This window comes from Condylura cristata, unplaced genomic scaffold (assembly GCF_000260355.1).
Source record: "Condylura cristata isolate star-nosed mole 26May11 unplaced genomic scaffold, ConCri1.0 scaffold00006, whole genome shotgun sequence".
Taxonomy (NCBI): domain Eukaryota; kingdom Metazoa; phylum Chordata; class Mammalia; order Eulipotyphla; family Talpidae; genus Condylura; species Condylura cristata.
In genome coordinates, this window is record NW_004567107.1 from 37432926 (window position 1) to 37445169 (window position 12244).

A 12244-nucleotide genomic window follows, 5' to 3' on the forward strand; every position below is an offset into this window, starting at 1 on the left:
AGTTATGTTTTTAACAAAATGTGGGATGTTTGTACTTTTGAATACTGAAGAACTTTTTAATCTCACTATATTCCATAGCACTTTCACAAAATAACCGAACATGTCAAACAAATCCAATAGTTACTTTTAGGGTACGTGTTAAAACATCACTTTTGTAGACACAAAAACACTGATTCAAAAAATACCTGTACCCCTACATTTATTGCTACTTTATTTACAATTGGAAAGATATGGAAACAACTCAGATCCCCAAAAGTAGGTGACTGGATTAAAAAGATGTGGTACATATACACAATGGAATATTACTCAGCAATCAAAAAAATAAACTCATGCCTTTTGCAGCAACATGGATGGAGCTGGAAGGGATCATGCTTAGTGAAATAAGCTAGAAAGAAAAGGAAAAATAGCAGATGGTTTCACTCATAGCAGGTGTATAAAGGACCAGGGGAGAAAATAATAATAATAATGAACAACTATATACCAGAAATATTTTATGGGGGTGGAGTGGAGAATGGGATCCAAAACAGTGCAGGGAGGGAAGTGCACTGGACTATGGTGATGGCACACGGGTAATTTGGTGATGGGAAGCCCACAGGGATTACAACTGAGATGGAAAAAGGCACAAAGTGATGTAAAAATAAACTATTATATTATTTTAAAATATCACTTTTGTAATCAATAAAAACAGGCTTTATTCTCAACTGACTATAGAAAAATGATAACATACTTTTACCTAATTAAATTTTTTTCTATTAAATATTACATTGGTGAGATTTTCATGGATTCCACCCTATGAAATCCCCTGGTGTCTCCTACCTGTGTCCCTTCTTTCTCCTTGAATGATAAAAAAGGGCAAAAATGACAGAAAATATAGAAACTGCTTAAGCAAATCTGTATCAGTGCTCACCTTGGAAAGAAATGAGAAAAGGACCTATTAGGAGATGAGACGTTCTGATTAATTTCTGGAATATTAAAAGAAGGTATAAAACTCAAGTTTTCAAATCATTATGGGAGAAAGGTACATAGCATGAAGTTAAAATTTATTTCCATGGCCATACAAGAACAAAAGAAAAGAGCAAAATTAAAGGAATGAATTGAAGAGTTTCAAGTAACAATTCTCCATGAATGAACTTTTTTTCTATAGATATACTCTGGGTGTATAAAATAATCCCTACCATGGGGTTTATAATGGCAACAGATTGAGGGCAATCCAAATGTTCATCAGAGGAAGACTGATCAAATAAATAACATTAAGCACATAACACTCATTGATCATTTGATGGCATTTCAGTCAATGAGAGATTGCATAGACAACAGTGGTAACGACTGGCTACTCCATATAACGTAGGTGTGTGCTGTGCTATCCCACTTCGGTTTATGAAATCACAGCTGATAAGTCTGCACAAATCAGTGCGTTTCTCAGAATGTATATCCCACTGATAAACAACATGTGACTGTCATGAAGCCTGAGGCACTCAGTAACAATGCACTGATCTACATGGCTGGACAGAATGGTCTCCAGGATAGATTCTCAACTGTAATACTGGATGTCTTTTTGAAGGGCTGCTGAGCACTAAGGACAAATGGGGTGCACTTAATTTTCACATATATCTCTTTATACTGTTGGGAATTTTTGTCTGGCTATGTGACTATTTAAATAAATATTTTAAGAAAAAGAAAGGGTAAGAAAATCTAGAAAGTAGAAAACACAAATTAATATGGAAGAAATAAGACAAAAAATCAATTATCACATTAAATATAACTGGATTGTTTTCTACCATTGAGAGATTAGTGATTGTTTTCAAAAAAATATATAGGCTTGCCTTTTACAAAATACACAAGTAAAGCAAGTGAAGTTTTCAGCCTTTCCAAATAAATTCTAGAGTCAGTTTATCAAAGGTCAGAGAAATATTTTGAAATTTTTATTTAAAATTATTTGCATATTCCTTTAGTAAGAACTGACATATTATATTTCTTTTCCCCATCCTTTCATTACTAGTTGCCTCCATTTAGCAAGGATTGGCTTCTTGTTCTTCAATAAGTTTTGTACTTTTCCATGCAAAGGTTTCTTATCAAGGCATTATGCAGATAACAAAGGGACCTTTTAAAAAGGGTTAAACCTTACTCTATAATGCAGATAACTTTAAATGCATGTTATGCAAACTTTTGCTTTGAAACATGGTTTTGGTTTTGTTTGTTCTGGCTGGAAAATAGTGATATGGAACCAAGTTGCTTTTGTCCCCTGAAGTCAGGGCTAAGGATAGGATGTCCCTTCCTGCTCCAGGAAATCATTTATTTATTCTTTCCTGGGATTCTTCCTCTGATCCTTCCTCTCAGACTGAGTCCTTGTGGTCTCAGATCTGAATATAATAAGAACTCTAGGCTCCTTTTGGTGAAGTGACATAGTCTTAGTTAAAGCACAAAATAAAAACTAGTCTGTTGCAGAGCAACGTGTATTTCGTGGCACTTCAGTGCTCTCTCTAAAGATGCTTCTGGAAACATACACTCGGGGATTCAGTAGCCAGGGCGGTGTGCAAAAATAGCATTTCTATGCATTTTTTCATAAATTGCATTTCTTTTAATGTCAGGGAATTATAAGGTTAAAGGGGGGGATTATTCCTGCTAATCAGGGTTAGCAATAACACGTATTCAGAGGGAGTCTCCATTTCTGTCTTTCTTTCTCTAGTTAATAGTCAAGTTGCCAATATGAGTTAATCCCGCACTGCTCTTTACTCTCTTCCTCATTATTTGGCCCCAGAGAATAAGTTCATTCCTTGGAAAACCAAAAGGGAACATGTCATTATATTGCTTGCCTTCTCCTACTTATAATATGGACATCATATTAAGTTGTTGTGGGGGGAGGGGGGGAGTGGTTTGGTCATGAAGAGGACTAAAGCTCTAGGACTACCACAGTGTTGACTCCCTGGAGTAGCTATTGCTGAGGAGTGAAGGAGCTGGAGAGTATACAGCACACAAGTACATACACACATACACGGTGAGCCCATGTTCTGAAGGGCATGCTATTTCCAAATACTGAATTTTCAACTCGTAGTTTACTTATAGCATACATTTTTTTAAAACCTGATTTTTTTTATTTTATTTAAAAACTAAAATGACAGAAGACGACCTTTTTCTGAGTCTCTGGTTTCTCTTCATCATAACCATAATTAATGTAATTAGTTAAGGTGGTCTCTGTTAAAAACTACTAAAGCATCTCTTTCTTAATGATTTTTACACCACCCTCTCATTGAATTCTTGCCATGTATGCATTCCCTGTGGTCAAGACTTTATGTTATAGAAATTAAGATGGTTTATGTTCAGAAATGGTCTCACTGATTTAACTCCTCTTGAGGGACAATGCATTGCTAACGATCACCTTTTCTCAAATTGCAGATCACAGTGTTTCGGATGGGATCAGAAGGACACCAGGACATTGATTTAGCTATCCTGACAGCTTTGCTTAAAGGTAAATAGTTTGTGTTCAGAGATTGCAAAATAATCTGCATTAACACCACAGCATTCTATCACTTAGGAGTGAATATCATTTCAAATAGCGTGACACATACAATTATTGATAATATAAGAACTGTTTATGTGGGAGAATGTCTTTCATTAAATTTCTTCATGTTAGTCACTCAATTTCATAAAGTTTAAATACACTGCTATTTAGTCAGATCCACTGAAACGAAAGTATATAAGGTAAAAAAAAATGAAATATTTAAAATACTGCATTACTCAAAGTTCCTTAATACGTTTTAGCTTAATGTCTACTTTCAAAAGCCATCTAAAATGTCTTTGATTGATTAATGCTGGAGAAACCATTAAAAATGAACAATAAGTGCTCCCTAGAACTATCAAGCTATTGGCAGTCACTGTAGCACAAGTTAGATCTTCAGCCAGGGAGCTGACCCACATGGCACAGCAGACCTCTCCTGCCTTGCCTGCTGCTCCTCTCAGCAGTGTATTTCAGGAGATCTGCCGGTTCTTCTCCCCAGTCTTCCCTGGTGAATCCTCTTACCCCCCTGCACCTCTGGCCTACATCTCCATTCCTGTATGCATGGTAAAAATCTCTTTTTAAAATGAAAAATAAAACCATTGCAAGGAAGAGAGAAATAAACCAAAGAAATTAGTCTGCATTATTATAACTCAGCACTAAATTTACCTCTAGCCCTCCTGAAAGTATAGGCAAAAATAGTAATGACTGAGATTGTATCATTTCCCTTCCTAAGGTGCATGTCTGTCCTGTTCTTCAGACCCAGTATCATAAAGAGGTCTTACTTCATAGCCTTGTTCTTGGATCCATACTAAAGAGAATACCAGTTTCCTCTAGGCCCTGCAGATCAAATCTCACTCTAATAAATATGTTACCTTAGAGCAATAATTTCCAGTGTTATTAAAAAAAAAAAAAAAGGAATCTGCCTCTGACAGTGCAGAAATGAAAACCAGAGCAGTAAGACAAAGCAAACACGAAACCGTGTTGAATATGGTTCCAGGTTAGAGGTGTCTCCCGCATTCTCCCAGAGCCTGCAGTTTGCCTGCGAGGGCAAGTTGCAGAGATGGCCCTGCCTGCCTGTCAAGCCCCCAGGCTACAAATTCTGCAAGGACACCAAAGAGTCTTTTCCATTACTGTTTTCTTTCCACCTTATTCAATGCCAAATACATGGCAACATTCCATCAGTTTTTGTTGAATAAGTGGAGGAATGAGTGGATTACTTAACGCTGCAGTCACAGAGTCTGTGTTCCAAAATTAAGATGTAGCATAGCAACCATGGTGCTCGAATTTCCAGTCTGCCGATCCTTCTCCCACTATCAATATTTTGAGTATCCATCATGGGACAGAAATTGTGCTGTTTTTTACAGGTAATTAATCATTACACCAACCTTATCATGTAGGAGGTATCTTTAATCCCCACTTTACTGATGGGCTAACTGGAGCTATAGCAGGTTAAGGAAACCGCTCAAGGTTACAATATTAATTAATAAGCCTGGATATAGGGCCAAGTATATTTAACAACTCACTTTGCCATCTGACCTCTCTGACATTAGATGTTGCTGGCCCTCTCTGTCCATGACCCCCCAAAATATACAAGTATGTCCTCTTAAGCTCCCAGTCACACTTTGGGAAGTTTTCAATTCCTTGAAGTGTATCATGTCTGCAGAACAAAAACCTTTAAGGTATTTCATTCCAGTGTATTCAAGAAATACAGACCTATAGAAGGGCAAGAGACCAAACAGAGCTGAGCCACAAAGCACACTCTGGTTTCCATCTTCCATTTAGCATAAACAAAATTAAAAGTTTGAGGCAAGTAACTCTGATATTTTTTATTCTTAGTAATAAAAAAAGTAAAGTTGGTGACTAGTATATATTGAGAAATTGCTTTGCGCCACATACCATGTTAGAAGTATTCTACATACATGTTCATTTCTAAACAACAGTTTCATGACCAGCTAGTACAAGGCCCATCTTCAGATAAGGAAACGGGCAAAGGAGTTCAAGGTGAGTCCACCAGTCAAGCTGATACCCTCTTAGACCCATACCTAGCCATCCTGGGCTCATCAGCCTGCAGGAATGGGGTGCCATCTATATCATCTTCAACCAAGACTCACAAGTGTAGAAGCGCCCAATTATTAGTAAACACACAATGGCCTCCATACTATCTTCTGTTGAACATATTTTCTTCCTCTTTCTCCAATTCATGAGATTTGAAATTGTTTCACCTTCTATTAGTCTTATTTGTTGTATTATTAGAATAATGGTTCTTCAGTTTTTTTGAGTATGACACACCATATGAAATAACTTAATGTTACAGCCAAAAAGTTATGCATATGTATTTAGAATACTGAACATCAAGCATATAAAATAACTTTTACATTAACTGTATGCAATGAAATGGAATATTTTCAATTCTAATCTAGCCTATTCTCTTTAACGTTGATTATATTACAGTAAATTGATTTCATGACTCACTAATGGGTCATAACCTGCAGTTTAAAAAACACTGCCATAGAAGATTAACGGAAATTATGATTGCTCTAAGAAATTAACATTTCTAATCATGATAATGAACATTATTTATGCAGCAGTGAATGCTAATGGGAATTTATGCCATTACGATTATGGTGTGTCAACTCCATTTTACCAAAACTTTTAAATGCTCTCTGACATTGATCCAGTTGATTTGGGGAGGAGAACAAGCAGAATGTTTCCACAGATTTTCTTGGAAGCCAGGAGAATACTTACATCAGTTCTAAGTTCTTTAATTGGTTAAATGAGACTTCCTGAGCATTTTAAAAAATTATGCCTGGCATGTGGCACACTTTTACCATTTTATAAATCAGTTTTCAATTATCTAATGCATGTACAACCCTTTGTAGTATCCAGATTTTTTTATCTCCATCGTCTGAGAAAACCTGAAAAATGAGATAGGAACTGGAGTGGGTCATGAAATAACCACTGGATTCTAAAGACAGATTCCAGGGGGGGGGGGCAAAAAAAGAACACATCAGGGGGGGTTATGGGGGAATATACCTTTGCTGCTTCCCATTTCTTATCCATTGGGTTTGATTTTCCTTGGGAACTATATATATTAAAGGATATTGTTTGTAATAGACTTATTAACTATCTGTTCAAAAATGAAAACCAAAAGAATGGAAATGAAGTTTTCCATCATTTCTATAAATGCTGATCTGGGGTAGCATCTGTGAACAAGTCATGCCACATTTGTCTTTGGCATTAAGTAACTGCTCTCAAGAGAAGTGGTGGTCTAAGACCACCATTTTAAGGCTCCCCTACCCTTGGGGATCTCAAGGAAAGGGAAAATGACAGAGCCAGAGAAACAGAGGGCTTGGAATGTTCAGATAAATATATCTGTAGTGCAAGTACATCCCAAATACTACATTGGATGCTTATGCTAAAACACTGCTCTTAATTTACCTGAAATTCAAACTTAACTAGGAGTCCTGTATTCTTATTTGTTCGGTCACACTACCCTACTCAGAGCAGGTTGATGTCATTAATACTTCTGGGCTTCAAACTGCTTCAAACTCTCTGTGAGATTCTGTGGAAAAAGTACTCAAGAATCGAGGGAGGTCATCTATTCCCTCTGTCTGACTCTTTTCCTTAGCCAGGCCCTGCCAAAATTATAGCCACCAGAGGAGACTTCCACTGGAAAGGCCCCCAAATGCATCTAATAAACTCTCCAGTGCTCATCAACCTGCAGTCTCAGCTTCCTCTCCCATCTGCCTCCCTCACGCAGCAGCAGCAACTTCCTCCCCAGACTCAAAAAAGCCGGAAAGCGTCTGCTCCTAAGAGCCGCCTTCACCTCTGTGTGTGTATAATGACCCTTAACGTTTTCCCTCGTTTCTCCACATGGCATACAAACCGTCTGGCCATATGCGCTCTATTCCTGCCCAAGCACCAACGAGCAGTAGAGAAGATGGCCGCCCTCCACCAACCAGCAGTTCCTTTTCTTTGGGTTTGTCGTTGTGCAAGGGGGACGCGTAAGCTTTACTGCTTACTTCATCTCCTGGAAAGCATTTTTGTTAAACTAAAAGAGAATGCAAAACATTACATTCCTGCTGAAAACAGTCCAGGCCATCGAAGACAAGTCTGAGAAACCGTCACAGACGATGAGCCTACGGGGTGGCTGACTGTGATGTGACTCCTTAGTGGGCGCCTCCTGCGGAAGAGTATTCAGTTCAAAGCTACCAAAGTCCAAATAAAGTCTGAACTCCATTTTTTGAAAGTGTTAAGGGGTAAATAAGAAAGCTCTGCTATCATAGTTCATGTAACTAAATAGAGGACACACTGTAGCCAAGAAAACTCTACACTTCTTTCATGTCAAAATGGCCAAAAATGAAGAAAAGCATCTTATGGGGTTAGTGTAAAGGTCAAGAACAGAATCAGCACAGGGTCACATGCAAAGATCGTACTTAATAGAAAATATATAAGTCTCATAGACATATATATTATAAAATATATAAGTCTCAATGTTGATCTAAGAAATGATTAGAATCTAAGAAAAATATGTGAATGCAAAACTAAGAGCGAACAATTTGTTAAAACTAAAATTGCCCTATGATAGCTTACTAATACAGTCATTGCAGAGATGGCTAGCTAGCCCCTACTACACCCTACCATATGGTACCATTTGATTATTTTTAGACATAAGCAATGCTGTCTGTAACTACATTTACTGACAGACTCAAGTGGAGGACAGCTTCTTTTTAAAGCATGCATTTGTAAACGTGTTCAAATTATGAAGGCTTGAAATAAAAATTCAAAGATTGAAAGGAAGAGCCAATCTAGCCTACCTAACTTTAGAAACACTGGGTAAGAATGTCACCGATAAGATTAGATCATACAAGAGGCTGAAGATCACTATGCTCTGAACCATTTCCCTTTTAAAAAATCTTTTTGAAAAACCCAAATATGAAATAAAAGCAGATGAAATCTAAAAATATGTACTTACAAATGTTTTGAAACAATTTCTGAAAACATATCTCTCTAGCTCTTTTAAATAAGAAAATAAGAATTATTATCACAAATAATTAGTCTTCCTAAACAACACATACCTATTTATAGCTAAATACACATAGTTTCTTTTTAAATGGTTTAATTACTCCCTAGTGAAAATTAAAATTTGTCCAGTAATTCTATGTACCAGATAGCTCGCAAAAGCACGTAACATCCTGGAGTGTTTACCTTACGTGGCCTTATGAGAATTTATTATGGCGCTCCTTTGAAAATAAAAAAATATATATTTCTACTTATGTGATCATTTGTCCCCATCCCGCTTTGCTGACTACACATGATAGACTGCCTTCCTTTTGATATCTTTTTTTTAACTTACACCTGTTTAGGCTGCTTCGTTAAGGTCAAAAAGAGACATCTTGATAATCTCATCACTTACACAAGATGCAACATTACCATAGCTAAATACAATTTACATGGAAGTAAATGAAAATTTGTCCAAAAGCAACATGTAAAGTAAAAATGTGTGGCATATTCACTTTATTTTAGACTTAGAAGAGCTTGAGAGAGGGTAAACCATGGGAGGACAGTGAAATATTTCAATTAGAGACTAAACTAAACAGGTAAATTTTACCATGCTGATTCTTTACAAAGCATTCATTAGACCATTCATTCTCTGCATGAGGTCACTTTAAGTCTCCCTTGTGTCTTTTGACTTAATAAATCAGGCTCCCCCTACCCACAAGGATCTTATTTCCTGATGGTTCATTTTATCCCTTTCGTCAAATATTTAACTTAGAAGTCACAAAACAGGTTGGCCTTCAGCAGTTAAAGTCCTCAAAACCGGTCTGCCACTGGCCTCTTACTGGACCTTACTTCAGAACCACTCTGAAGTCCTAATACCCACCTTTGACCTGGCTATCCATGCATTTTGCACACTTCATAATTGAGGCCTAAGATTCTTTTATTTTTTAAAAGATTTATTTATTTATGCATACAGAACTGGGGTACAGGCCAGAGATGCAGGGGCAGTGAGAGGATTCACCAGAGTGGAGAGCGGAACAGACAGATCAATGAAATACATTGCGTAGGGAAGCACAGGTGAGACAAAAGAGGTCTACCATGCCATGCGGGTCACCTCGCTGGCCGGAGATCAAACTTGGACTTAAGGGGCACTTGCAATGCTGTGCTTTAACCTCTTGTGCCACCAGGAGGGCCCCAGAGGCCTAAGATTCTAAAAGACTTTTGCAATCATTCAGTACACTAGTCCCAGAACCAAAGTTTAAACCAGGGTTCCTCATTTCCATGCAGTTTTCTTTATAATGCATTTATGAGACTTCTAGAGGCTTCAAGGTTCCCAGCTCTCTACTGCCAGACATATTAGCTTTTTGTTCATGTGGCTCCAGAGGTATCCTGAGTGATTCACAGATCAGAACAGCTACTTCCTTAAAATGCTCTGAGCTTCTACCACAGCCTTTAGCTGCCACACACAATATCTTAGTGATGGAACTAGAATGGCCCATAATTTCACCTAAGGTAATGGCAAGAATAAGTGTCAGCTGTTACTGGTTTCACTTTTGAAGATTAAAACATTGATGGAACATTGTTTCAAGCAAGAAAGGTTTCAGCTGCAAGGAAACAGAATGCAAACCAGTTCAAGCACAGACGTGTTGTTCACATGACCAGTAAGTGTAAGGATGACCTGAGTTCAGCAAAGTGGGATCCTAAGTTCAAATGATGACATCATGGTCTGTCTGTCACTAAGGTAATAGTCTTTATCCCTTTCACAAAACAGCCATCAGCAGCACTCAGCTTATACCCACCCAACTGAGTAAATTCCTATTAAAAAGAGCCCCCTTTCCTGATAATTACAAAAGAAAGGTCCCACAGGGAGAACTTGATTTGCTCGCCTTGGCTCAGTGCCTTTCCCTGTGGCAAAGGAGAAGGGAGGTGAAATGAGAGATGGGTTTCAATTCCACCTACATTAATTATGAGTTCCCAACCAATAAAAGAGCTCCTATAGCCAGAAAGGGAAGGAGGAAGCACTGGTAAGACCAAACGCAATTTAAAAATACTGTTGTGTTAAAAGAAGTAATGAGGGTCAAAGAATGTCAGACTTGCCTCAAAGGGAAGCACCTCAGAATCCATGCAGCAGGAATAAGTTCTGAATTCAGCAAACAAAAACAGGAGTTCAGTCTAGTGCATTCTGATCACAGTTCAGACATTTACCGAGTCAGACCCACATATGTAAGCTATAAATGTTATTACTATAGCATAATTACTGGTTATTGTAACTGATCGCTGTCCCTTTTAAAAATTTTAATCGTCTATACTTGATCCTTAAAGGAAACTATATTTTTACCACTCTTTTCCCCAAGACCAAATCAATTCCCTAGGAAAAAAGTGATGTACCAAGGTCAAGTCACCCCAGTCTGCTCCACTTGGCTCTCTGTACCCCATCTTCCATTACCCCTTTCTGCCCCCACTGTCACACTTTCCCCTCTGAGACCACCCAGTGAAAGCTGAAACCAGTGAGAACCACAACCACACACAAAGCATCCCTACGGTCATAGTCATATTGATAATGCAATGAAGCACTTACTTAACACAGTACCTGGGAAAACCTGGTTAAGAAATGATAGTCTGAATGATGATGGTGATACATCAACCTAGAATGAGGACAGGGTCACCTCTATTTTCCTCACCCCAGTGCCTGCATATAGCTCATGTCCAAAAGATATTTGTTGAATATTTGAGAAAGTGATTGACAGGCTGTGGTACGAAATTAGACATGTAATAATAAATTTAAATTCTAGTATTTCACTGGTTGTGGTGGCCTTACCTAGTACTTCACTCTGTGTGCCTTGGTTCCTGTTTCTGTGAAAAGGAAATCCACACACCGCTCATGGGGGCTGATATGAAGGACACAGGACACATAAGATGGTTACATACCTTATGTCCAGAACCCATCAGATTCTTAAAAGGTTAAATTCAAAAAGGCTGATAAGTTTGGGGTAAAAAAAAAAAAAAGCTGAAAACCTTGAGCATATGTGTGAAGATCCTGAACACAAGACAGAATTTAATCTTGAAAATTGTTGTGCACAAGCTAAGCTGCCTTGAAATGAAATTAATTTTCTGGCAAGTTTACTCTTGCAAATCCAAGGAGATCTCAGAGCAATAACAGAGACCAAGGCGGAGAGCAATTTCAGACATTTCCGTTTGTCTCTAGTAGAAGAATGCAATAAAAGAACTTAAACCACTTAATCCTTTTATTGGAATAATTCTTCATAATCCACGAAGCATTTCCACATAAAGTTTAACATCTAATCTTCACAACTCTGTGGTAAACAGATAATTTATCTCCAACTGGGACTTTCTTGGGCATGACAGTGGGCAGCATAGATAATTATGCCAGAACAGCTAGAATAAACCAAGAATGTCTGGGCAAACTGGGAGTATCCCCATGTTCCAATATTTGTAAGGAAAAAAAAAGGATTATATTTCTTTACCTTTTATACCCATGCCCAGAAAAATTGCTCGAAATGTGGTTAACATTTAACAAGTATCTACTGGATGAATGAAGTGAACTTGAATCTCAGCTCCAACAACCACTAGTCAAAGCCACCTAGAACCCAGACATAAGACAGGCCCTTCCTACCCCTTGAAGTTTAATGAGGGTGAGTTCTAAACTGTTAACTCAGGAGCCACAGAAATGCAAATCCTACACCATCCCCAGGATTTCTTCAGCTCTGGAGGCTTGCATTCCTGCTA

General features: G+C 37.9%; 1 protein-coding gene across 8 annotated transcripts in view; it reads left to right on the top strand.

Moving 5' to 3' along the window:
* TRPM3 (transient receptor potential cation channel, subfamily M, member 3) overlaps positions 1–12244 on the top strand; it is a 466950-nt gene that overhangs the window by 335404 nt on the left and 119302 nt on the right. For all 8 annotated transcript variants that reach the window (XR_001145147.1, XM_004677587.1, XM_004677602.1 and 5 more), the window contains one exon: positions 3394–3466. Coding sequence is in view for 7 of the 8 variants with exons in the window: in XM_004677587.1 (XP_004677644.1) it covers positions 3394–3466 (73 nt within the window). In the remaining variant the exon portion in view is untranslated. The remainder of the gene's footprint in view (positions 1–3393; positions 3467–12244) is intronic.